General features: G+C 49.5%; 1 protein-coding gene across 2 annotated transcripts; it reads left to right on the top strand.

Moving 5' to 3' along the window:
- Nucleotides 1-352: 352 nt before the first annotated feature.
- RMDN3 (regulator of microtubule dynamics 3) lies at nucleotides 353-27,857 on the top strand. 2 transcript variants are annotated; one of them, XM_069949329.1, is made up of 13 exons: nucleotides 353-454; nucleotides 802-994; nucleotides 3,004-3,169; nucleotides 3,780-3,926; nucleotides 7,516-7,780; nucleotides 8,130-8,232; nucleotides 8,994-9,054; nucleotides 18,566-18,641; nucleotides 18,882-18,959; nucleotides 25,069-25,167; nucleotides 25,265-25,318; nucleotides 25,850-25,930; nucleotides 26,091-27,857. In XM_069949329.1, exons 2-13 carry the CDS (start codon nucleotides 811-813, stop codon nucleotides 26,142-26,144), a joined length of 1,368 nt encoding a protein of 455 aa, XP_069805430.1. In that variant the 5' UTR covers nucleotides 353-454; nucleotides 802-810; the 3' UTR covers nucleotides 26,145-27,857. The 2 variants fall into 2 exon arrangements, with proteins under 2 accessions (XP_069805430.1, XP_069805431.1); XM_069949330.1 differs by lacking the exons at nucleotides 25,265-25,318; nucleotides 25,850-25,930; nucleotides 26,091-27,857 and adding an exon at nucleotides 16,529-16,665 and having other exon boundaries at nucleotides 25,069-25,149.

The following is a 27,857-nucleotide window of genomic DNA, read 5'->3' as shown; positions in this document are numbered from 1 at the left end:
TGCTACATACACATGGCACACACACACAGCTCTGCTATATACACATGGCACATACACACAGCTTTGCTACATACACATGGCACATCCACACAGCTCTGCTATATACACATGGTACACACACAGCTCTGCTATATACACATAGCTTTGCTACATACACATGGCACATACACACAGCTCTGCTACATACACATGGCACATACACACAGCTCTGCTCTATAGACCGCCTGATGCACACAGCCGCCTCTATGTTATCTAGTCTGCACCTGACCGCCTGCTCCCTCACTATCAGCACAAAGCTGTCAGGGCCCCGCCCACCCATGTGACCGCTTACGTCATCATCACATCTCCTCCAGGCTGCAGGGACCGTCGCTGTACGGCAGTGATGTGACGCCGGCTTCTTCCCTCACACGCTGGTTTTGCTGTACGGCAGTGACGTGACGCCGGCTTCTTCCCGGTAAATAAGCAGTATAGCGGGATATAGAGTGATTTGAATGAGGCGTGAGTGCTGCAGTGAGGCAGCCGGGCTCTAGGGGGCGCGCCTCCCTGTGTATAACATATATATCATGGCTGCTCAGTGCTGCTGTGTTGTGTGCCTGGCTCTAACTGCTCCCATCATGGATTATAATAGGAGTTGTAGTCGCCCCCCCCTGGAGAGCTCAGGTGGGGGAGCATTGTGTCTCCTGCCCCATCCCACGTGTCACCTGCAGGGGGCGCTCTAAGGCTGTTGTCACAGCATAAGCCCATGCCACTAGCCGGCCCCATAGACATACATTGTATAACTGCAGCTTCTTTCTTTTGCAGGTGGGAGCCATGTCTAAGTACTTGCTGTCCTATCAGGTGGGCTTCGGCCTGGCAGCTGGAGTGGCGGCTGGGGTGGCAGTGTACGTGGTTCACCGGCAGCGGAAGCGTAATACCAAGGAGACAAAGCTGAATGGCTATGGTGTACACCGGAGCGGGGAGCGGGGTCATCCCATAACGGCCAGCTATTCACAAGGTTTGTCAGGTTCTATATCACAGGTGTCAATCCCAGGCCCTCCAGCGGTTACAGAACTACAACTCCCATCATGCCTGCATGGCCTAAGCCAAAGCTTGGGCCGTCCGGGCATGATGGAAATTGTAGTTTTGCAACAGCTGCCTATTATATTAAAGAGGTACTCCGGCGGAAAAAAATATATATATTTCAAATGAACTGGTGCCAGAGATTTGTAATTTACTTCTATTAAAAATATCTTCAGTCTTCCAGTACTTATCAGCTGCTGTGTGTCCTGCAGGAAGTGGTGTATTCTCCCCAGTCTGACAGCAGCAGCAAATCCCCATAGAAAACCTCTCCTGCTCTGGGCAGTTCCTGACATGGACAGAGGTGGCAGTAGAGAGCACTGTGTCAGACTGGAGAGAATACACCACTTACTGCAGGACATACAGCAGCTGATAAGTACTGGAAGACTGGAGATTTTTTAATAGAAGTAAATTACAAATCTCGGGAACTTTCTGACACCAGTTGATTTGAAAGAAAAATTTTTTTTGTCGGTGAACAACCCATTTAAGTGTTTTCCGACAGCGCCTAGCATGCCTTAAAGGGGTAGTGCGGCGGTAAACAATTATTCACAGAATAACACACATTACAAAGCTATACAACTTTTTAATGTATGTTATGTCTGTGAATGGCCCCCTTCCTTGTGTCCCACCACCCCCACCCGTGTACCCGGAAGTGTGGTGCGCTATACATACCTGTCACGTGCCGACTCGTCTCCGATCTTCAGTCAGCGATGTCGTCTTCAGCCGAATCCCTCCGTCCGTCCTGAGTGCTGGCCGCCCTCTGCCGCGCATCGTCATAACTGTGCTCAGCCAATCGCGGCTGAGCATCTGATGACGCTGAAGAGGGCGGCCGGCACTCAGGACGCTCAAAGGGATTCGGCCCGGCCGTCCGAAGACGACATCGCAGACTGAAGATCGGAGACTGGTGTCGGCACGTGACAGGTATGTATAGCGCACCACACTTCCGGGTACACGGGTGGGGGTGGTGGGACACGGGGAAGGGGGCCATTCACAGACATAACATACATTACAAAGTTGTATAACTTTGTAATGTATGTTATTCGTGAATAATTGTTTACCGCCGCACTACCCCTTTAAGGTGTCAGGGAACACTGGGAGTTGTAGTTTTCAATAGCTTGAGAGGCTGGGGAACTCTGTACTAAAGGACTTATCCAGGATTAGAAAAAACACTGCTGCCCTCTTGCCAAACCAGCACCCCCCCTGTCCTCAGGTTGTGTGTGGTATTACATTTAACTGTCACTGTTGTGGTTTTTTTTTGTTTGTTTGTTTTTTTTTGCAGAAATCAATAGTCCAGACGATTTTAGGAAACTTTGTAATTGAGTTTATCAGGCAAATATGCCATTATCTGCATTCAAAAAGACTTTCCCCAGGCCCCCCCCCCCTCTCATTCACTGCTCATTATCAGGAAATTTTGCCTCTTTTACATCCGTCGAGCCCTGTGTAACCTATGGAGAGGGGAGGGGGGAGGAGGGAGATTAGTCACCAGCAGAGAGCAGGGAACAAAGGATTACACAGCGGGAGCTGTATGAAAGCCGGTATTCAGAGGTCAGATAAGAGAAGATAGCTCGGGGATGTAGCTGCAAATTAACTCTTTGTTGTCTTGTTTCGGTGCCCCATCCCTGTCCACCCCTCCCCTCTCCACAGAGAACCATGAAGACAGGGGGGAGAGCTTCAAACTGCTTTTTCATGATAAAAATGCATGTTTCCGCTAATAAACCCAATTACAAAGTTTCTTAAAATCGCCTGGACTATTGATTGTTGGCAAAAAAATTGTAAACGACACTGACACTTTAAGCTCCATTCACTTTACTGGAACTGAGCTGCTAAACCCCCACACCCAAACTAAGTGCAGGAGAGGGGCTGTTTATGGAGGAAAGCGGCCATGTTTTTCTAGGCCTGGATAACGCTTTAGATGTTCAGTCAATACATTGTTGCCTCTTCTTTCAGCTGTGTCGGCCAGCACAGATCTTGTAGCCGCCTCCCGTAGTGAACAGCTGGAGTTACTGAACCGTCTGGACTACGTCCTCGGCAGCATCACCGAGCTGCGCCAGGAGATCGAGTCTCTGCGCAACATCCTGCACGGCCTGGCCGAAGACGTGGTGGGGGAAGTACGGTGGGTGAAGGTTCACTGAGGGATTTCAATAGGTTTAACCCTTCTCCTCTGCTGTCACTGCTGCACCCCTAATGCTCAAACATAACTTTTGATATTTTGCTGCCCATGGTGAGACTAACAATTACTTCCATACTTGTTATTATCTATTCATTCTCTCTCCCCCAGTTCTCAGCTGCTGCTTTCTGCTGAAGACACAAAAATCTGTGTGTGAGCTTTTCTCTCTGTCTTCCTCTCCTTCTCCCCCCTCCCTTCTGAGACAGCTGATGTAAATAAGTCACTGGCAGGCCTTATCTGCAACATTGTAGCTTCTTTGTAATGCTGTTAGGGATAATCACAGTGAGTTCATTAGCAACTTGACCTCAGAATAACCCTCCCAGCATTATAAAGAAGCTACAATGTTACAGCCCTGTGGTGGGGGTGCCCATGTTCTACTTCAGTGGGGAGGATAGAACCCCTGCGCTAGTCTTTGTGGTGGGGGGTCCCCATCAGGTATCCAGTGATAGGGAAACTATGTGATGTAAAGTTATAAGCGCTTTGATACTGGGAGAGCTGACTCCTTGGCAGAGCACAGTCTGTGACGCCAAACAAATGAAATGTTATTTTTTTTCAGGTCACATTTAGAGGAGAATCAAAGGGCCGTACGACGGCGACGCTACCTGCCCCCCAGAGAGAGGACGGACTCCACAGGCTCCAGCTCCATTTACTTCACTGCAAGTTCTGGGGGAGCCGCTCAGACTGATGTGGAAAGTGAGGGCGGGTGAGTGCTACAAGACAATGGAAGTAAGGGTGAGTGCTACAAGATGATGGAAGTGAGGGAGGGTGAGTGCTACAAGACAATGGAAGTAAGGGTGAGTGCTACAAGATGATGGAAGTGAGGGAGGGTGAGTGCTACAAGACAATGGAAGTAAGGTTGAGTGCTAAAAGATGATGGAAGTGAGGGAGGGGGAGTGCTACAAGACAATGGAAGCGAGCGAGGGGGAGTGCTACAAGACAATAGAAGCGAGGGAGGGTGAGTGCTACAAGACAATAGAAGCGAGGGAGGGTGAGTGCTACCAGATAATGGAAGAGAGGGAGGGTGAGTGCTACAAGATAATGGAAGCTAGGGAGGGTGAGTGCTACAAGATAATGGAAGTGAGGGAGGGTGAGTGCTACAAGACAATAGAAGCGAGGGAGGGTGAGTGCTACAAGATAATGGAAGCTAGGGAGGGTGAGTGCTACAAGATAATGGAAGTGAGGGAGGGTGAGTGCTACAAGATAATGGAAGTGAGGGAGGGTGAGTGCTACAAGATAATGGAAGCTAGGGAGGGTGAGTGCTACAAGATAATGGAAGCTAGGGAGGGTGAGTGCTACAAGATAATGGAAGCTAGGGAGGGTGAGTGCTACAAGATAATCGAAATGAGGGAGAGTTATTACTAAAAGATAACGGAAGTGAGGGAGGGTGAGTGCTACAAGACAATGGAAGCGAGGGAGAGTTATTACTAAAAGATAACGGAAGTGAGGGAGGGTGAGTTCTGCAATAAAATGGTTATGACGTTTTCTGAGCCCAACGTTTCATCAGTTCTTCAATCCATCATCCATTAATATCATAAGGTGACGGGAAAATATAAGCACAATAGTGACATGAAGTGAAGCCGGATCAGCTCCGCGGCCCCTTCATACTCAGGATTGTTCAGGTTCCAGACTCGTAATGACTCGTGTAACCTGTCACTAACCGAACAACTCACAAACCAAGGTCAATGTCTTATATTGAGCACGTTTAAAGGAGAAGGCATTTTTAAGAAGGCATTTTTACAAATCCGGCAGGGGGGAATTTCAAGTACGAACTTACCTCTCCCCATGGTGGCGGTGAGTGGCAGGACCAGCCTTGGGACCCCAGTCAGGCTCTGAGATCTCTGGCGCTGACATGTCATTACCCAGCTGATAGACTTGCCACTCAGCCAGTCATTGACTGCGATGGGACGCCGCTCCAGTCACTGATTAGCTGATCGGTCAGTCTATCACCCGGGACATCACAACTCGGGGGAAAATATTCCTGAGGGGGCACTACTGGCCTCCCCCGACTTCTCAGTAGTAGGTTGGGGCTGACCTCCCCCATCTCCTCACTAGTAAGGTGGGTGGCGCTCACCTCCCCCTACTCCTCAGTAGTAAGGCACCACTGACCTCCCCCTGCTCCTCAGTAGTAAGGCACCTCTGACCTCCCCCTGCTCCTCAGTAGTAAGGCACCACTGACCTCCCCCTGCTCCGCAGTAGTAAGGCACCACTGACCTCCCCCTGCTCCTCAGTAGTAAGGCACCTCTGACCTCCCCCTGCTCCTCAGTAGTAAGGCACCACTGACCTCCCCCTGCTCCGCAGTAGTAAGGCACCACTGACCTCCCCCTGCTCCTCAGTAGTAAGGCGGCACTGACCTCCCCCTGCTCCTCAGTAGTAAGGCGGCACTCGCCTCCCCCTGCTCCTCAGTAGTAAGGCGGCACTCGCCTCCCCCTGCTCCTCAGTAGTAAGGCGGCACTGACCTCCCCCTGCTCCTCAGTAGTAAGGCGGCACTCGCCTCCCCCTGCTCCTCAGTAGTAAGGCGGCACTCGCCTCCCCCTGCTCCTCAGTAGTAAGGCGGCACTCGCCTCCCCCTGCTCCTCAGTAGTAAGGCGGCACTCGCCTCCCCCTGCTCCTCAGTAGTAAGGCGGCACTCGCCTCCCCCTGCTCCTCAGTAGTAAGGCGGCACTCGCCTCCCCCTGCTCCTCAGTAGTAAGGCGGCACTCGCCTCCCCCTGCTCCTCAGTAGTAAGGCACCACTGACCTCCCCCTGCTCCTCAGTAGTAAGGCACCACTGACCTCCCCCTGCTCCTCAGTAGTAAGGCGGCACTCGCCTCCCCCTGCTCCTCAGTAGTAAGGCGGCACTCGCCTCCCCCTGCTCCTCAGTAGTAAGGCGGCACTCTCCTCCCCCGGCTCCTCAGTAGTAAGGCGGCACTCACCTCCCCCGGCTCCTCAGTAGTAAGGCGGCACTCACCTCCCCCGGCTCCTCAGTAGTAAGGCGGCACTCACCTCCCCCGGCTCCTCAGTAGTAAGGCGGAACTCACCTCCCCCGGCTCCTCAGTAGTAAGGCGGCACTCACCTTCCCCCGGCTCCTCAGTAGTAAGGGGCCACTCACCTTCCCCCGGCTCCTCAGTAGTAAGGCGGCACTCGCCTCCCCCGGCTCCTCAGTAGTGTGGCGCCATGTCCTCTTTAGCCATGCAGTGTAGCGTCTCTGGGGATACCGCCAACCATCTAGAGATTACAGCCTGGCAGGAGGACTGCTTTGTTGTGCGGCTTTGCCTATAAAAATATATAAAAGGTTTGAGAAGCGCAGAATATATTCTCGTCGTGGAGACAAGACTGTAAGTGAATCTCCCAGCTGCGGAGGCGACCGGCCGGAATGTTTTCCTTGGCCGAGGAGATGGCAGGGAGGTCTCCTCTCCCCCCTGAGTTACAGGATCATCCTCCGGGTCCTTCTTGACGGTTTCATTTTTCAACTTTTTAGCAAAACCAAAACCCCAGAGCTCAGGCGGTACGCAGCCTCCAAATCCTGACGTGAGCGAAATGTAAGAAATCCTGCTGCTCAGCAAAGTACGGGCCAAGCCGGCTGTCCCTGGCCCGCTATTGTTACCGGACAGGGGATAGATGGTCAGAACGGATGGTACTGCCACGTACACGCCCTGTCTGATATCTGTAGCTAAAATACTACAGTGCAAACACAACCTAAACCAACATGTTAGATAAAGACAGCAAAACCCACCAATTTCAGCGAGGATGGATGACTATCTGACATGTATGGGGGCCTCCTGATTCTCCCTAAAGAAGTTATTCACTCATTTTTTTTCTTTCAAATCAACTGGTGCCAGAGATTTGTAATTTACTTCTATTAAAAAATCTTGAGTCTTCCAGTACTTATCAGCTGCTGTATGTCTTGCAGGAAGTGGTGTATTCTTTCCAGTCTGACACAGTGCTCTCTGCTGCCATCTCTGTCCATGTCAGGAACTGTCCAGAGCAGGAGAGGTTCTCTTTGGGGATTTGCTGCTGCTCTGAACAGTTCCTGACATGGACAGAGGTGGCAGCAGAGAGCACCGTGTCACACTGGAGAGAATACACCACTTCCTGCAGGATATACAGCAGTTGATAAGTACTGGAAGACTCAAGATATTTTTAATAGAATTAAATTATTAATTCCTGGCACCAGTCGATTTGAAAAATATTTGGGGGGTGAACAACCCCTTTTAAATAGTGATAGTGAGAGGAGGCGTGATGGTGGAGGGATATTACAGCACTGGAAAAGTGTGCTGGGTTCTGAAATTATATTTCTGTTTATTGCTTTTATAGATACACTACTGCCAATGCCGAATCGGATTATGACCGGGAGAGCAGCAGAGCCAGTGAGGAAGAGGAGGATGAAGTAAGCTGTGAGACGGTGAGGACCATGCGGAGGGACTCGGACGTGGTGACGGATGACGAAGCGACAATGTTGGCGGCCGACCCCATAGATGAAGGGTTATCGCTCCTGCTTCAGAGGTCGGATCAGCTGCACGATGGGGACGGCGAGCAGAAGAGGGAAGGCTTCCAGCTGCTGTGTACTAACCGCTTACTGGTAACGTCTTCTCCATTATAGTAATGTGGGAATCCTGTAACCCAGGGGGAGGGAACCTCCGCCCTCCAGCTGCTGCAGAACTACAACTCCCATCATGCCCGGAGAACCAAAGCTTGTGACCGCAGGGTGATGATGGGTCAGCATATTTGGAGGTGGTATATCATGTTTGGGGTGGTATTATATTTGGGGGCGGTATTACAATCCAGTCCCATTCTCTTTGATGGAAATGTGATGCGACACCATAGGTTTTCACAGTACTTTCCTTATATAGTGCAGTTCCCAAAAACCCGATTCCCACGTGTTTATTACCATTATGTAATCATGAAAAATATCTTTTTTTTTTTATTAGTACGGCAACCGGCAAGACTTTCTGTGGAGACTAGCGCGGTCCTACAGCGATATGTGTGACATTACTGAAGACCTCGCACAGAAGAAGTCCTACGCCCTGGAGGGTGGGTTGTGGAAATGGACAGATTTTCTTAGTGTTTATAGGCTTAATATGGATACACTGGATACTGGCAGTAATGTATACCGCACACTGGGTGCCTGCAGTAGTGGATACCATACACTGGGTGCCGGTTACCGTACACTGGGTGCCGGCAGTAGTGTATACCGTACACTGGGTGCCGGCAGTAGTGTATACCGTACACTGGGTGCCGGCAGTAGTGTATACCGTACACTGGGTGCCGGCAGTAGTGTATACCGTACACTGGGTGCCGGCAGTAGTGTATACCGTACACTGGGTGCCGGCAGTAGTGTATACCGTACACTGGGTGCCGGCAGTAGTGGATACCGTACACTGGGTGCCGGCAGTAGTGGATACCGTACACTGGGTGCCGGCAGTAGTGGATACCGTACACTGGGTGCCGGCAGTAGTGGATACCGTACACTGGGTGCCGGCAGTAGTGGATACCGTACACTGGGTGCCGGCAGTAGTGGATACCGTACACTGGGTGCCGGCAGTAGTGGATACCGTACACTGGGTGCCGGCAGTAGTGGATACCGTACACTGGGTGCCGGCAGTAGTGGATACCGTACACTGGGTGCCGGCAGTAGTGGATACCGTACACTGGGTGCCGGCAGTAGTGGATACCGTACACTGGGTGCCGGCAGTAGTGGATACCGTACACTGGGTGATGACCAGGATGGGGTTAGTAGGCGGCAGGAGATTTCAGGTTGTGGATGTTATTAACCAAATTTTTGTTTTTCTTAGGGAAAGAAGAAGTCGAAGTTGCGCTTGAAAAAGAAGGTCAGAGTGCGGAGTGTCACAAATGGTATGTGTAGTGCGGAGGAGGAGGGGTAGCACTCATAGAGCGCACAGCAGCAGCAGCATCATCAGGGGAGGAGGAGGGGCAGCACTCATAGAGCACACACATCATCATCAGGGGAGGAGGGGCAGCACTCATAGATAGAGCACACAGCATCATCATCAGGGGAGGAGAGGCAGCATACATCATATATCATGTATGTACTATATGATATGGATGTCATATATATGGTGTGATATACCAGGACTGACCTCCCATGATGCTAGAGCTGTATGCCCTGTCACATTGGCTGTCTCCAGTGCATTATCACAAACAGACAGCATGCTCGCCTGGGCTGATGCGCTCTAGTACTGGCGGAGCACTCCTGGTGATGTGTTGTGTATGATACTCCCCGCCATCGCCATGCTTTTCCACTTATCCCTAGGATTGTTATAAGCTGCAATGTACATGCGCCCTGCTCCGCCTTATACACATTTGGCAGTGATCGGAAGAAGCTCCGGCGGGTTTGCACAAGTTGGGAGCCGACATCTGTCTTGCATTAGGACTCTCATGTTTTGTGGACTCGTATACAAGAGAGGAGCAGTGCGGTCAGGAGAACTACCGAATCTGTCTGTAAGAGTAAAAATAACCCGCCAGAACTTGTACAAGGAAGGTGTATGATATAGGTGTCATGTATTATATAGGTGTCATGCAGCCAGGTCTTGTACAAGGAATATGTATTATATAGGTGTCATGCATATTGTGGGACTTCTTCAGCACATAACACATGAATGTTGTGACTGCTGTTTAACCCTATGTGTGCTGCAGCGTGTTACACAGTAATTGAGCTCTGCATCACTTACATTCTGCAGCACTGCAAGGGTTAAAGACCAGAGCACAGGGAGGTCGGAGGTCGTCAGTGCAGGAGCTGATAAGGCACAAGTGTCCTGTGCTCTGGTCTTTGAACCTTTCAGTTCCTGCACTGATAACCTCCGACCTTCATTCTGAGACTGCCTGCAAGTAGCGGGACTGCGGGTGGGTTGGAGGTTTGTCAGTGCAGGAAGCCAGTGAGGCGGAAAAGTCCTGTGTTTCACTTACGTTCTGCAGCACTGAAAGAGTTAAAAGACCAGGACACTACAAGGGGAGGCAGACACATGCTGACATGCACCCCCTACCTCGCTGGGTGCTTTGTCTATGCATATAACTATAAGGGCACCTAAGGAGTGCTTATAGTTACATACAGTGCAGTGACAGAGCACTCAGTGCTTGGAGGGGAGACAGGGGAATTGTGCTGGAGCCAGGTGAGTACGAGTATTAGTACTGGGGGGGGGATTGACTATAAAAGGGGGTAACCTACAGGGGTTGCTTACTACAGGGGGGCTGACTACTAGTTGGGCTACATAATAATAATTAAAAAGCCTTTATTTGTATAGCGAGAAAATCATGAATCTTCCATAATCTCAAAAGGGTACTCCAGTTAAAATCTTTCTTTCAAATCAACTGCTTTTAGAAAGTTTATATAGAATAAAATTGACTTCCATTTAAAAATCTCCAGTCTTTCAGTACATATCAGCTGCTGTATGTCCTGCAGGAAGTGGTGTATTCTCTCCAGTCTGACACAGGGCTCTCTGCTGCCACCTCTGTCCATGTCAGGAACTGTCCAGAGCAGCAGCAAATCCCAATAGAAAACCTCTACTGCTCTGGACAGTCCCTGACATGGACAGAGGTGGCAGCAGAGAGCACTGTGTCAGATTGGAAAGAATACACCAATTCCTGCAGGACATACAGCCGCTGATGAGTACTGGAAGACTTGAGATTTCTAAATAGAAGTAAATTACAAATCTATATAACTTCCTGATACCAGTTGATTTGAAAGAAAAATTGTTATCGATCATCCCCCAGCCTATTGTTAGAGAGGCCGCCATTGTTCTCTTATCATGCCCCAGCCTATTGTTGGAGAGGCCGCCATTGTTCTCTATCATCCCCCTAGCCTGATATTGGAGAGGCCGCCATTGTTCTCCCCAGCCTATTGTTGGTGAGGCCGCCATTGTTCTCTATCATCCCCCAGCCTATTGTTGGAGAGGCCGCCATTGTTCTCTATCATCCCCCAGCCTATTGTTGGAGAGTCCGCCATTGTTCTCTATCATCCCCCTAGCCTGATATTGGAGAGGCCGCCATTGTTCTCCCCAGCCTATTGTTGGTGAGGCCGCCATTGTTCTCTATCATCCCCCAGCCTATTGTTGGAGAGGCCGCCATTGTTCTCTATCATCCCCCAGCCTATTGTTGGAGAGGCAGCCATTGTTCTCTATCATCCCCCAGCCTATTGTTGGAGAGGCCGCCATTGTTCTCTATCATCCCCCAGCCTGATGTTGGAGAGGCCGCCATTGTTCTCTATCATCCCCCAGCCTATTGTTAGAGAGGCCGCCATTGTTCTCTATCATCCCCCAGCCTATTGTTGGAGAGTCCGCCATTGTTCTCTATCATCCCCCAGCCTGATGTTGGAGAGGCCGCCATTGTTCTCCCCCAGCCTGATGTTGGAGAGGCCGCCATTGTTCTCTATCATCCCCCAGCCTATTGTTGGAGAGGCCGCCATTGTTCTCTATCATCCCCCAGCCTGATGTTGGAGAGGCCGCCATTGTTCTCTATCATCCCCCAGCCTGATGTTGGAGAGGCCGCCATTGTTCTCCCCAGCCTATTGTTGGTGAGGCCGCCATTGTTCTCTATCATCCCCCAGCCTATTGTTGGAGAGGCCGCCATTGTTCACTATCATCCCCCAGCCTGATGTTGGAGAGGCCGCCATTGTTCTCCCCAGCCTATTGTTGGTGAGGCCGCCATTGTTCTCTATCATCCCCCAGCCTATTGTTGGAGAGGCCGCCATTGTTCTCTATCATCCCCCAGCCTATTGTTGGAGAGGCAGCCATTGTTCTCTATCATCCCCCAGCCTATTGTTGGAGAGGCCGCCATTGTTCTCTATCATCCCCCAGCCTGATGTTGGAGAGGCCGCCATTGTTCTCTATCATCCCCCAGCCTATTGTTAGAGAGGCCGCCATTGTTCTCTATCATCCCCCAGCCTATTGTTGGAGAGTCCGCCATTGTTCTCTATCATCCCCCAGCCTGATGTTGGAGAGGCCGCCATTGTTCTCCCCCAGCCTGATGTTGGAGAGGCCGCCATTGTTCTCTATCATCCCCCAGCCTGATGTTGGAGAGGCCGCCATTGTTCTCTATCATCCCCCAGCCTGATGTTGGAGAGGCCGCCATTGTTGTCTATCCCCTGTGAGCCCTTTCCTGCCCCTCAGTGGTGGTGTACGGTCCTGTAGAGCTCGGCTGGTGCTGTTCGGCGTCGGTCCTGTGTGGATATGTGCAGGGAGACCCTTATGGTGTATGCTCTGCTCCTCGGCCATGTGCAGTCACTACAGGAGGAACAGAGAACGGCCTCAGTCCCAGCCCGGCTGATAGATTGATGGTAGTAAGTGCTGCGGGATGGTTTATGGTTACATGTCGGCCCCCACACTAGACCCCCCCAGGAGCTGCGTGCAGAGATTCAGCAGAGTAAATGTTGTTTCAGGTTGCTGGTTAAATAACTTCCTATCTCCAAGCAAGAGGCTTTCCTGGGGGGTCAGACTAAGGCCCCATTTACATAAGCAGATTCCTGGCCCAGGGTCTGTGTAGTGTATAGAAAACAGTGTATGTCTTGCAGTATTCTTTCTATACCACCATATGTGTGTAGTCTGCAGTATACTCCCTCTATATACCGCCATATGTGTGTAGTCTGCAGTATTCTCTCTATACCGCCATATGTGTGTAGTCTGCAGTATACTCGCTCTATATACCGCCATATGTGTGTAGTCTGCCGTATACTCCCTCTATATACCGCCATATGTGTGTAGTCTGCAGTATTCTCTCTATACCGCCATATGTGTGTAGTCTGCAGTATACTCGCTCTATATACCGCCATATGTGTGTAGTCTGCCGTATACTCCCTCTATATACCGCCATATGTGTGTAGTCTGCAGTATTCTCCCTCTATATACCGCCATATTTGTGTAGTCTGCCGTATACTCCCTCTATATACCGCCATATGTGTGTAGTCTGCAGTATTCTCCCACTATATACCGCCATATGTGTGTAGTTTGGAGTATTCTCCCTCTATATACCGCCATATGTGTGTAGTCTGCCGTATACTCCCTCTATATACCGCCATATGTGTGTAGTCTGCAGTATTCTCCCTCTATATACCGCCATATTTGTGTAGTCTGCCGTATACTCCCTCTATATACCGCCATATATGTGTAGTCTGCAGTATTCTCTCACTATATACCGCCATATTTGTGTAGTCTGCTGTATACTCCCTCTATATACCGCCATATGTGTGTAGTCTGCAGTATTCTCTCACTATATGCCGCCATATGTGTGTAGTCTGCAGTATTCTCTCACTATATACCGCCATATATGTGTATTCTGCAGTATACTCCCTCTATATACCACCATATATGTGTATTCTGCAGTATTCTCTCACTATATACCACCATATATGTGTATTCTGCAGTATACTCCCTCTATATACCGCCATATATGTGTATTCTGCAGTATTCTGCCTCCGATGTTGTCGCTGTAGACAGATTTTTCCTTCTTGCTAAATGATGTGAATAGTGAAATATAATACCGCCCTAGAGCAGACTTTTTCTTACAGAGTGTCTTGTAGTTGTGTAATTTGAGCGTTTGCTTATTTCATCATGTACAACGTTCCAGCGACGATGCGGCCCCGGGGTCGTCCAACCCTGTACAGGAATATTACCGCCACTGGTAAACAACATGTTGGTGTGTGTCGTCCGCTGTGGTGGATTACAGGGGATACGCTGCCTTCTGCTTCAGAGTATTACAGTAAATAGGAGCAGATGATGTGTGTGGTGGTGAGTGTAAGACACGGACAGATACGGCCAGTGCCCTGCCGCTCCACCCCCCCATATTAGGGTTATGGACCATGGACTCTCTAAGCCAGCATCCATTTAGCATCGGCTAGTCTGAGCGATCATATGGTCATACATCTTCAATAGCTGTCAGCTCAAAAGGGGAGGGGTAAGCCACAGCCAGACAGCTCTGGCTGCAGCTTATTTAGCTGAGAACAAAGAGGTCAGGCATTGCTTTTCTATCTATCTACACCTGTCCCCTGTCTCTTACATCATCTGTCAGTGGAGTCTGACGGCCAACATAAGTGTAAAGTCTCATTCTCCTGACAGTCCACTCACAGATGAAGTTGGTGAAAATAACTACAGTCTTTAGTACACTAGTGCAATATTAGTAGTTCTCTCCATTATGTGCATGAGCTCAGTATTCCTGGATATTCATGAGAAGCAGAAAACTCCTCCCACAAGCTGCTGATTGGCAGTTATCCATGCTGTGTATAGGCAGCCAACTGTCAACTGTCAGCAGCTGGAGGGCGGGGGGAGGGGTGTGGCAAGAATCCGATTCTCCTGCATATTAGGAGAACAGAATGATGTCAGTGTCACTAGTTTATGCTGCTCTCATTTAAAGTATTATAAACATAGCAACAGATTCCCTTCAAGTCCGCCTGATCCCGACAGCCTTGCCATTTGATTATCAATGGCTGGCGAAGTTGGATGCAGCTCAAGGACTGACCAGAAAACATGGCTGTGGCCATAGGCTGAATCCATGTCTTCCAGGACTTCCTAGGGTTGCATCCAACTTCTTCTGTCACCGGTAATCAAACGCCGAGGCTTCCGGGATCAGGCGGTACTAAACCTGCTCGAGTTGTGCTCTTCTCCATTTGTCGTCAAAGAAAGAGCGTATTAGATTTATGGTGATCCGTATAGTGGCAGCTCTGGATGTGGCCGCCCCCTGTCTGGATCTGGCCGCCGGCAGCTCTGCTTATAGCCGCCGCCGGCAGCTCTGGATATGGCCGCCCCCAGTCTGGATATGGCCGCCGTCAGCTCTGCTTATAGCCGCCGCCGGCAGCTCTGGATATGGCCGCCCCCAGTCTGGATATGGCCACTGGCAGCTCTGGATATGGCTGCCCCCAGTCTGCAGATGGCCGCCGGCAGCTCTGGACATGGCCATCCCCTAGTCTGCATATGGCTGACGGCAGCTCTGGATATGGTATGGCCGCCGTCAGCTCTGCTTATAGCCGCCACCGGCAGCTCTGGATATGGCCGCCCCCAGTCTGTATATGGCCGTCCCCAGTCTAAATATGGCCGCCGGCAGCTCTGGATATGGCCATCCCCTAATTTGGACATGGCCGCCCCCAGTCTGCATATGGCCGCCCCCAGTCTGCATATGGCCGCCCCCAGTCTGGATATAGCCGGTCTTTCACTGTATATGGAGGCAGCTCTTATTTCCCACCCCCTGCAGTTACTCCCCATGGTCCTGCCTGTACTTACAGTTTATGTACGGCCCCCGCAGAGATGGGAATGGATATGGTATTTTATGTATCTGCAGTTCTTCTCTCCCCACTATGTCAGTATTTGTTCAGCTGCCTGAGCTCCGTGGGAAATGTCCGTCTTATCTTTCTGGATATGTGTAGGGGCCGCCGTCTGCCGGGATCCGGGGTCGGGGAATTGCAGGTTTTACTGCGCTGCCAAAAAGCAAAAAATGTTAGTACAACCAGAGTGTGTGATTCATCTTTATTGAGTGGAGTGTCTTGTGTCATTTCTCCCTCCGCCTGTCCCGCATTCCCCGTCTATAGACTGTACGGAATAACACGGATTTGCTGATCTGGCATATTCTCAAGGACAGGACTAGCGGAAAACTCGGCAGCAGGAAATTTCCACTAATTCTTATGGATTTTGGTGCAAAATATAGAAAATGAAAAAAATTTTTGCAGAATCATGTAATACTGATCAGCGATGGGTGAACCTGGAAAACTGTTGGGGTTCAGCAACATTCTCTGAACCTGTATGCTCAGCGTTCGACTACCTGCGGCTGCAGAAGTTGGATGCAGCATTAGGGCTTATTCCCCCATCCCGTAAATTACGCGGACGCCCTGTAATAGAATGTTTCCTGCCTGGCATAATGTATAAATATGATGCCGGGAGCAGGGAAACTGTTTGAATCTCCCTAGCACTGTAATGACACAGCAACGGAGATTCAAACAGTTTCCCCGCTCCCAGCATCATATTGATAGATCATGCACGGCAGGAAAACATTGCATGATCAGAATTTTTGTGATCACCTTGTGTGAGGAGACTGGGTACATCTGTGTGACTGGTCTGTTTGGTTTATATGTATGCAAGGATAGTATGCTGCAGAGCTGCCCTTCCTATAGGGCCTGTTACATGTCCCCAGGCCGCCCTCTTGTTATCCCCGCCGACATTGTCCATAGACTCTCCTTGAAGACTTTTTTAGATGGGCCAACCCTGCCATGTTAAGATCCGATCAGGTGAGAAACGAACATCCCAGCTTATTAAAGCTAAAAGCTAAAAACAGCGCCACCTCTGTCCTCAGGTTATGTGTGGTATTACAATTTTAGGTCTATTCGTTTTAATAGGACTGAGCAGCAGTACCCCAATACCAGACCCAAACTGAGGACAGGAGTGACTCTGCTTCTGGAAGAAAGCCGCCATGTTTTTCTAAGCCTGGATAACCCTTTTACTATACACAATCTCCCTCCTCTTGTTTGTAATGGTGAGTGTCGCACAAGTTATTTCTTTCAGACTTGTGGGGTGTCTTTGCAGACAGTCTATGGGCTGCATCATTACTCCTGTAATAGCTGATGTATAATGTATAACATTATGCCTACAGACATGTGGCTTATGTATGGTGTCTGTGTGGGCACTATGATGGGGCACTCATCTCTCTGTTATACTGTGGGCACTATGATGAGGCACTCATCTCTCTGTTATACTGTGGGCACTATCATGGTGCACTCATCTCTCTGTTATACTGTGGGCACTATGATGGGGCACTCATCTCTCTGTTATACTGTGGGCACTATGATGGGGCACTCATCTCTCTGTTATACTGTGGGCACTATGATGGGGCACTCATCTCTCTGTTATACTGTGGGCACTATGATGGGGCACTCATCTCTCTGTTATACTGTGGGCACTGATGGGGCACTCATCTCTCTGTTATACTGTGGGCACTATGATGGGGCACTCGCTAGATGATGAAGTATGACGCCAGTTCTATGGTGGTTGGCTGAGATATAGCCTGGCCCAGTGATGTTATGTCGTGACTCCAGTGCCGGTTGGGCACACAGATATGGTGGCACACCTGCTTTTATTTTAAAAGGCCGGTTACACCTTGTTCTTCTGTGGACAGTGACCAGCAGGGTTGTTGCGGGGTCCCTTGGGCTGTTGTCACGGTGGTCCGGAGTGGAATGATGACCCACCCGGACTGTCGGTACTGCCACCCACAGAAAGGAGAGGTGGCCCAAGGAGTGTGAATGTACTGTGTTGGTGCTTGAAGAGGAATCACAGAGTCTGTTTACCATAAATAAAATCTGGTTTACTCCAAAAATACTTGTATGCAGCAGATAATACAGCTTTGCATTGATAGAATACTTTACACTTGATAAGACACTAGATAGTTTAGGATCCAGTTCTGTAGTGAGAGTATGGAGAGTAGTACAGTCATGCCGACTGGGTTGCGTGCTGAGAGCTATATAGAAGAATCAGGACAGTAGAGAGGAGGATGCCGTGAGAGTCTCAAGCCAAGCAGTACTGTGCTCTGCTGGGGTGGGAGGTAGAAATAGAAGAATACGAGTGAGAGAGAGAATACTTGTGCAAGTGTTTTGACTCTTTGGTCTTTGCACCACCAGTTGCCCCTCCAGTGTTGGCGGACCTGTCCTAGTGGGTGACACAAGCCCCAGCCCTTGTTGCCTGGGATGCTGAGGGTTCCCCGCTTACATCCACGCTGCGAGATACAGTTCATAGGCTTTTACCAACTTTGCTCTATCCAGATCAGTTCCTTGCCTTTTGCTCTGACTTGTCCTCCCTAGTGAAGGGTTTAACACTGCAAAGTGTTGAGTGGAGTTACTTGAGAAGAATAGGTAAGCTGCATGTGACACTGAGACTGGGGACCTGGCAGAGGGCCAGGGCCCGACTGGACCGTTGTGGAGAGCGTTCTGGCTTGTGTCCTTCCTCTACAGAGTCTAGCGACAAAAGACCCTACACTTCCTCTACCCATGTGACTTCCTATCTACAGCCCCTGTAAGGTGTGCTGTGAATGGGTGAAGAGTGCATATAGAAGAAGAAAGGAGAGAAATGATAGGATAGAAGAAGAAAGTACTCTCATTGGTCTACAGATCCATGTGACACACAAACAATAACCCTTTCAATACTACAGCCGTGCAATAACTAAGTACATATACTTACAACAGCGACATCTTGTGGCGAAACGTTAACACTACTACATCACCACTTACATACAAAAAGTACAGGCTTTTGCAAAGGATTTAACTACTAGCAACACCCTTGGTGGGACCCCACGGGGCACTCATCTCTCTGTTATACTGTGGGCACTATGATGGGGCACTCCAGTCTTTTCTCTCTATATGGATCGCTCTGTCGTTGTTCTGCAGGTTTGCCATCCTTTGTGGACACTTATCGGAGCATGAAGGCATTCAGAAGCGCATTCAGACTGGATATATATTCAGGGTAAGCCTTCTTATTGCTTTTTCTCTCTTTGACAGAGAATACATAAGACTGACTCTGTATTATTGAGGTTCTTTTCTTAAAGGGGTTGTGGGGGGAAAAAAGTATTCCCAAAAGCTATCCTGGGTGTAGGCAAAATAAAGAGGGAGCCAGCATACTCACCCACCTCACCACCGCGTCACAGTCCCCAGTCCTCTTTACTAGTCTTCTTTCACAAACATGTTCATAACTTTCTATTTGTAGGAACATATTGAGAAGGCGATTCTACTACAGCCGACTGATCCCCAATGTTACTACTTACTAGGCCGCTGGTGCTATGAGGTATGTGCTGGTGCTATGAGGTATGTACTGGTGCTATGAGGTATGTGCTGGTGCTATGAGGTATGTGCTGGTGCTATGAGGTATGTACTGGTGCTATGAGGTATGTGCTGGTGCTATGAGGTATGTGCTGGTGCTATGAGGTATGTGCTGGTCCTATGAGGGTGTGTGTGCTGGTGCTATGAGGAGGTATGAGGTGGTGTGTGTTGGTGCTATGAGGAGGTATGAGGTGGTATGTGCTGGTGCTATGAGGAGGTATGAGGTGGTGTGTGTGGTGGTGCTATGAGGTGGTGTGTGTTGGTGCTATGAGGAGGTATGAGGTGGTGTATGCTGGTGCTATGAGGAGGTATGAGGTGGTGTGTGTTGGTGCTATGAGGAGGTATGAGGTGGTGTATGCTGGTGCTATGAGGAGGTATGAGGTGGTGTGTGGTGGTGCTATGAGGTGGTGTGTGGTGGTGGTATGAGGTGGTATGTGTTGGTGCTATGAGGAGGTATGAGGTGGTATGTGCTGGTGCTATGAGGAGGTATGAGGTGGTATATGCTGGTGCTATGAGGAGGTATGAGGTGGTGTGTGCTGGTGCTATGAGGTGGTATGTGCTGGTGCTATGAGGTGGTATATGCTGGTGCTATGAGGAGGTATGAGGTGGTATATGCTGGTGCTATGAGGAGGTATGAGGTGGTGTGTGCTGGTGCTATGAGGTGGTATGTGCTGGTGCTATGAGGTGGTATATGCTGGTGCTATGAGGAGGTATGAGGTGGTGTGTGCTGGTGCTATGAGGAGGTATGAGGTGGTGTGTGCTGGTGCTATGAGGAGGTATGAGGTGGTGTGTGTTGGTGCTATGAGGAGGTATGAGGTGGTGTGTGTTGGTGCTATGAGGAGGTATGAGGTGGTGTATGCTGGTGCTATGAGGAGGTATGAGGTGGTGTGTGGTGGTGCTATGAGGTGGTGTGTGGTGGTGGTATGAGGTGGTGTGTGTTGGTGCTATGAGGAGGTATGAGGTGGTGTATGCTGGTGCTATGAGGAGGTATGAGGTGGTGTGTGCTGGTGCTATGAGGTGGTGTGTGCTGGTGCTATGAGGTGGTATGTGCTGGTGCTATGAGGTGGTATATGCTGGTGCTATGAGGAGGTATGAGGTGGTGTGTGCTGGTGCTGTGAGGTGGTATGTGCTGGTGCTATGAGGAGGTATGAGGTGGTGTGTGCTGGTGCTATGAGGAGGTATGAGGTGGTGTGTGCTGGTGCTATGAGGAGGTATGAGGTGGTGTGTGCTGGTGCTATGAGGTGGTATATGCTCGTGCTATGAGGTGGTATATGCTGGTGCTATGAGGTGGTATGTGCTGGTGCTATGAGGTGGTGTGTGCTGGTGCTTATGAGGTGGTATGAGGTGGTGTGTGCTGGTGCTATGAGGTGGTATATGCTCGTGCTATGAGGTGGTATATGCTGGTGCTATGAGGTGGTATGTGCTGGTGCTATGAGGTGGTGTGTGCTGGTGCTATGAGGTGGTATGAGGTGGTATATGCTGGTGCTATGAGGAGGTATGAGGTGGTGTGTGCTGGTGCTATGAGGAGGTATGAGGTGGTGTGTGCTGGTGCTATGAGGTGGTGTGTGCTGGTGCTATGAGGTGGTATGTGTTGGTGCTATGAGGAGGTATGAGATGGTGTGTCCTGGTGCTATGAGGAGGTATAAGGTCGTGTGTCCTGGTGCTATGAGGTGGTATATGCTGGTGCTATGAGGAGGTATGAGGTGGTGTGTGGTGGTGCTATGAGGAGGTATGAGGTGGTGTGTGGTGGTGGTATGAGGTGGTATGTGTTGGTGCTATGAGGAGGTATGAGGTGGTATGTGCTGGTGCTATGAGGAGGTATGAGGTGGTATATGCTGGTGCTATGAGGAGGTATGAGGTGGTGTGTGCTGGTGCTATGAGGTGGTATGTGCTGGTGCTATGAGGTGGTATATGCTGGTGCTATGAGGAGGTATGAGGTGGTATATGCTGGTGCTATGAGGAGGTATGAGGTGGTGTGTGCTGGTGCTATGAGGTGGTATGTGCTGGTGCTATGAGGTGGTATATGCTGGTGCTATGAGGAGGTATGAGGTGGTGTGTGCTGGTGCTATGAGGAGGTATGAGGTGGTGTGTGCTGGTGCTATGAGGAGGTATGAGGTGGTGTGTGTTGGTGCTATGAGGAGGTATGAGGTGGTGTGTGTTGGTGCTATGAGGAGGTATGAGGTGGTGTATGCTGGTGCTATGAGGAGGTATGAGGTGGTGTGTGGTGGTGCTATGAGGTGGTGTGTGGTGGTGGTATGAGGTGGTGTGTGTTGGTGCTATGAGGAGGTATGAGGTGGTGTATGCTGGTGCTATGAGGAGGTATGAGGTGGTGTGTGCTGGTGCTATGAGGTGGTGTGTGCTGGTGCTATGAGGTGGTGTGTGCTGGTGCTATGAGGTGGTATGTGCTGGTGCTATGAGGAGGTATGAGGTGGTGTGTGCTGGTGCTGTGAGGTGGTATGTGCTGGTGCTATGAGGAGGTATGAGGTGGTGTGTGCTGGTGCTATGAGGAGGTATGAGGTGGTGTGTGCTGGTGCTATGAGGAGGTATGAGGTGGTGTGTGCTGGTGCTATGAGGTGGTATATGCTCGTGCTATGAGGTGGTATATGCTGGTGCTATGAGGTGGTATGTGCTGGTGCTATGAGGTGGTGTGTGCTGGTGCTTATGAGGTGGTATGAGGTGGTGTGTGCTGGTGCTATGAGGTGGTATATGCTCGTGCTATGAGGTGGTATATGCTGGTGCTATGAGGTGGTATGTGCTGGTGCTATGAGGTGGTGTGTGCTGGTGCTATGAGGTGGTATGAGGTGGTATATGCTGGTGCTATGAGGAGGTATGAGGTGGTGTGTGCTGGTGCTATGAGGAGGTATGAGGTGGTGTGTGCTGGTGCTATGAGGTGGTGTGTGCTGGTGCTATGAGGAGGTATGAGATGGTGTGTCCTGGTGCTATGAGGAGGTATAAGGTCGTGTGTCCTGGTGCTATGAGGTGGTATATGCTGGTGCTATGAGGAGGTATGAGGTGGTGTGTGGTGGTGCTATGAGGAGGTATGAGGTGGTGTGTGGTGGTGGTATGAGGTGGTATGTGTTGGTGCTATGAGGAGGTATGAGGTGGTATATGCTGGTGCTATGAGGAGGTATGAGGCAGTGTGTGGTGGTGGTATGAGGTGGTATGTGTTGGTGCTATGAGGAGGTATGAGATGGTGTGTCCTGGTGCTATGAGGAGGTGTGAGATGGTGTGTCCTGGTGCTATGAGGAGGTATGAGATGGTGTGTCCTGGTGCTATGAGGAGGTATGAGATGGTGTGTCCTGGTGCTATGAGGAGGTGTGAGATGGTGTGTCCTGGTGGTATGAGATGGTGTGTCCTGGTGCTATGAGGAGGTGTGAGATAGTGTGTCCTGGTGCTATGAGGAGGTGTGAGATAGTGTGTCCTGGTGCTATGAGGAGGTATGAGATGGTGTGTCCTGGTGCTATGAGGAGGTGTGAGATGGTGTGTCCTGGTGCTATGAGGAGGTGTGAGATAGTGTGTCCTGGTGCTATGAGGAGGTATAAGGTCGTGTGTCCTGGTGCTATGAAGTATATGTGACTAAAGCCCCCATACACTTTTTCAATAACTGATGGCCGAATGATTGTCTTGTCGAGTTACATCTCCCACCTGCCGCCCCATGCACAGTATTATCCGGCATGGCCTGAGCGTTCCTGTGTTCTATATGGAGAGTGGGGGGGTAAACTACAGCTAGAGCTCCCTCACTGTGGCTTCTCTCTCCCGAAACAAAGGGGTCAGCCATGATTTTCCGTCTTACCCGAGCCCTGTCACCACCGATATCATCTTTGGTGGTTCTAGACAGCCCCATACACGCTAGACTGATGGCGGACATGTTCCTCTCAGGAGACAAAGAAGGGAGTGCAGGCAGCCAAAAGCATAGTATGGCCATAGATGATATAATAGATAATACATGACTATTATACATGTATTATATATATATATATATATATATATATATATATATATATATATATATATATATATATATAATCGTAGCAAACAAGAAAACCCACCACTATTTTCTGAGTTCAGACCCCACCAGGGGCGACATCTGCATGGAGTTTGGCCGTTCTCTCCGCTTCCCCCACGGACGTACAGCACTGATGGGTTTATCAGCCCTAATGTGTGTGTCCGTGATAAGGAAATTAGATTGTGAGCTCCTCTGGGATGTAAAACAACACTTGCCTGTTTTGAGTTGCGGACTGACCTCATGTTTTCTGCCGGGTCTACACGCTGTGACTGCTCGCAGATGTTCACATAGAGCCTGGTGACATGTATATGGAGAGATCTTGCTTTTCTCTGGGGTAAATCCGCTCGGTTCTCACAACCTTTCTATATAACCGAGACCTGGGCCCTGCGTTTAGCATAAAACTCCTGACATATATGCTAAATATGTCCGTAGGCCTCCCTCCCCGAAATCGTGCTCTTTGGGCCTCTGGTATAAAATTACAATAATGGAGAACTATGGAGGGTCCTATAAAATCATCTCTCCATTAAACAGAACGATATAAAGCTGTGGGTGATGGACTGGCAGCACTGTGTCTACTAGGTAGTAGATGTCACTGTTCTTTTTCTGACACAGCTGTTGGGACTCTCTTCCTGTGCGGCCTCCTGAGTGGTGGTACTGCAGACAGCCACCTAATGCAATAAGATAGGGGCTGTCAGCAGTACCACCACTCTGGAGGAGGAATCTAAGGATGCTATTACACGGAACCATAATCTGCCGAATTGGCCCTATCCGGCCGATTATCGTTCCTTATAATAAACACAAAGATCAGCCGAATATCGTTGTAATCGGCTGATCGTTGATATAGGTTCTGGCCTATAATTGTCGGCCACCACCGGCGGCTAATGATTTGCAAAAGAAATTGCATTACATATCCATGGTCCAGGGCTCCTCCTGCTCTTCTTCTCCCCGGGTCCCGCACGCTGCAGCTCCAGAGCGGCCTGTCTTAGCTGACAGGCCGCTCAGCCAATCACAGGGCGGGAACGCCGCGGTGATTGGCTGAGCGGCCTGTCAGCTGAGACAGGCTGCTCTGAAGCTGCAGCGCGTAGGAGCTTTAGGAGCCCTGGACCCAGGATAGGTAATGTATACCAGTTTAGCAAGGGCTGCAAGGACATCGGTAACGATGTCCATGCAACCCTTGTTAAAAAATTATCGGGCCATGTAATAGGCCCTGTAAACGAGCGCCAATCTAGCAGATCGGTGCTCGTTTACTGTTATTATCGGGCCCCCACCGGGCCATGTAATAGGACCCTAAGGCTCACTATAGAGCTGAACTTACCTGGCCTTGGGAAGCTTTGACTGTCCAGATATGGGCTTGGATACAACGGAAAATCATGGCTGACCCCTTTGTTTCGGGAGAGGGAAGCCACAGTGAGGGCGCTCTTGCTGTAGTTTATCCCTCATGACAGCTGCTGGCTCTGTAGTGACCCTTCCTATCCTCTTCCTGAGCCCCCTGCAGAGTGCTGGTACTGCTGACAGCCACCCATCACACACTTTATTACATCAGGCTGTCTGCAGTACCACCAATCTGCAGGGGGCTCAGGATGAGGATAGGAAGGGTCACTACAGAGCCGTAGCTGTGGTAATATAACTGTACATATCTGGATAGTCAAAGCTTCCCCAAGCCTGACCAGTTCAGCTCTATAGTGAGCCTCAGATTCCTCCTCCAGAGTGGTGGTACTGCTGACAGCCTCCATCTTCTTGCATTAGGTGGCTGTCTGTAGTACCACCACTCTGCAGGGGGCACAGCAGATGGGAGGTCCTCCTGGCGTTGAATATACACATTGAGAAAATATCTAGTTACTTCGCCAAACATTTGCCCGGAGGCCCCCATCCCACCTCCCCTGAGATAGTTGTGTAGATCCTGGACACCCGCTGAGGACGCTGGTTGTGATAACCGCCCAGGAACCTGTACAGGAAATAACATTCTGCTGTAGTCTCTCATTTTACTATATAGCCCTATACAGTGTTCCACTCCCATGTCCTTCCCTCTCCCAGACTACCTGATGGTAATATCCCATTAATTGTACAGGTCTCCAACCTGGGCTGGCTGGAGAGGAAAACCGCTTCTGCTCTTTATGACACGCCACCAAGCGCCACTGTGGAGGAAGCCTTACAGAACCTCCTGAAGGTGAGTGTCAGACGGTGGTATCTGCTGTTGTGGCTTTGTCATCCGTTGCTTGTTGTGGTGTTATATCATCCATTGTATTTTTTTTATATCTATTAAGGCTGAAGAGCTGTCACCAGGATTCTCCAAGACTCTGAGGGTTTACATTGCAAAAGTAAGTGCTAATTCTTACACGTCCACAAATACATTTATTTTTATAGCCTATAAGTTATCTTATAGGTCATAGTTATCATAGTTAGCACAGAGCCCGCCCAACCTCCCGATGCAGCCCCCAGATACTTACCCTTTCCGTTCCTGGAGCCGGTCCCGGGATAAAGATATCAGCGCCCGAAGCCGTGTGCGCGAGCCGCTGAGATCAGTCCGACGCCCATAGAGAATGAATGGAGCCGTCATTCTCTATGGGCGTCGGACTCGTCTCAGCAGCGCTCGCGCACAGCTTCAGGCGCTGATATCTTCGTCCTGGGACCGGCTCCAGGAATGGGACTTGTGGGAAAGGGTAAGTATTTGGGGGCTGCACAAGGGGGGCTGCACCAGTTGATTTGACTTTTTCACCGAAATACCGTTTTAAGGGCAAATTAATCAAATTAATTCAAATAATCACCCAGCCCTAGCTAGAGAACTGTTCACCCCTTTACTATAGCATAAGATCAGCCTGCAGTCATGTGACACGACTCTGTATGTTCAGTGTTACAGGGACCTGGGGAACAATAGTGATGCTGCGCACTGGCTGAAACTGGCGGCAGAACTTCCTGAGCGCACGCGGGAAGTAAGTATGAAGTCTTGTCTAGTCTCTCTTAGATGGGACAGCTGGTCGTGTAACACATATTCTGGGTGTGTAGGATGTTTCCCATGTATGTTATGGGGGGGTTTATGTGTCATCATTTTTATTCAAATAGCATTTTCCCAATTTTTTTCTGTTCCTACAGGATAGAGAGATCTCCTCCACCATTGAGGAGATGACGTCAGCGATCACTGCTTAGAGAAATCAGTCTGTACCCATAGGAGATAACACTATGGTATCCCAAAGGGATCAAACATTATTGTAGGAAGGTATATCCATGGCTTTACACCTCGTCCCTTCCGCTGTACAGTGACTGTGAACCTGGTTGTTGATGTACAGACAGATGTATGTGTGACGTGTTCTGGATTTTCTAGGATGACACATAATATAATGTTCAGGGTCAATGTCAGCCGTGACCTCTGACCCCAGACAGCAGCCACATACAGGCTCTTGGGTGGAACCATTCTATTTTAGTGCCTTAGTAGGGAGCACAACCTGACGACCAATTGCTCATTACTTTCCTGTTTGTTTTAACTTTTTTTTTTAACCTACCGCACCTCTAACTATTGCTTTTATGCCGTCTGCCTCCAGATGATATAGATGCCATATAATTTGCTGCCTTTTCAGATTGTGTCCTTAACCTTCCCTAACCCCTAAGAGGTGGGACATAGATTCATCTATATTGTCTTTGAGTGGAGGAAACTTTTACTTTTAATTTATACTTTAGATCCAGGACGATTCCATTTTATCAGCTGCTGCTTTGTGCCATATTGTGGTCCTGATGTTATTTGCAGTAACGCTCGGGGGACGTTCACATGGTGCATTTTTTTAAATGAAGAATATGCCGGAATACGGGGCAGAGATTGGAGACTCAGTCTTGTATTTCGCTCTTTATTGCCATGGGGCAGTCCTCATTTATTGGGTCCAATCTGCTTTCAAGCTTCCCAACACATTTTCCAAATTTAGGTTCCCACTGTGAACTACAGCACTTATTATTCCTATTGAAAACAATGGTAAATGATCAGAAAACACACCCTGTGAGCACGGCCTAAAGCTGCCCGTACCCTTACCATGGCCGTGTCCAGCCAGCAGTGGTCTCCCATCATCTCCCCATAAACATGCAGATAGTGAGGGGCAAACATCTACTGCCAGACCGATCTCCTGGGAAGTGAAGGGGTCAGGCTATTGACTATTGGCTATTTTCTTAAATATGTAAAACATTGGAGACCCCCTATGGTTGGACATGTTGTATTTCTACAGTCAGACCCTTTTGTTCTTGGGGACATAAGCAGACAGCAGCTTTCTCCTCTCTCCTCATATAGAGTTGAGCGGTACATGTATATAGAGGAGAGATCTGTTATATGTGTATGGCAGCTTAGACCTGAGAACAACCTTTCCTCAGTATATTAAAGGGACAATTCTCCCATTCCAGTGTAATAATGTACTGTACGTTATGTGACCAAAACAATGAACTAGTCAAATTTTGCTTCCGTTGACTCTTAGTGACCAAGATTAAAGAGACTCTGCAGTAGGTTTCTGCTGTCCTATCTCATAGTAGTATAAACTAGTGACAGAGAAGCTGAACAGAATGATGTATCACTTACATTGTTCTGTGCAACTGATCCAGAGATCTCCTGCTGAATAACATGGACAATAAGTAGTCCTCTCCATTATGTGCATGAGCTCAGTAGTCCTGGATATTCATGAGAAGCATAAAACTCCGCCCACCAGCTGCTGATTGGCAGTAATCTATCCATGCTGATTATAGGCAGTCAGCTGTCAATCAGTGGCTGGAGGGCGGAGGAGGGGTGTGGCAAAAATACTATTATCTCACATATTAGAATGGCTGAACAGAATGATGTAAGTAACACACTGATCTTTTCAGCATTTGGCCCCGTTCCCACTGAGCAAA

Source organism: Dendropsophus ebraccatus, chromosome 13, assembly GCF_027789765.1.
Source record: "Dendropsophus ebraccatus isolate aDenEbr1 chromosome 13, aDenEbr1.pat, whole genome shotgun sequence".
Classification (NCBI taxonomy): Eukaryota; Metazoa; Chordata; class Amphibia; order Anura; family Hylidae; genus Dendropsophus; species Dendropsophus ebraccatus.
This window is presented reverse-complemented; position numbering and strand designations above follow the sequence as displayed.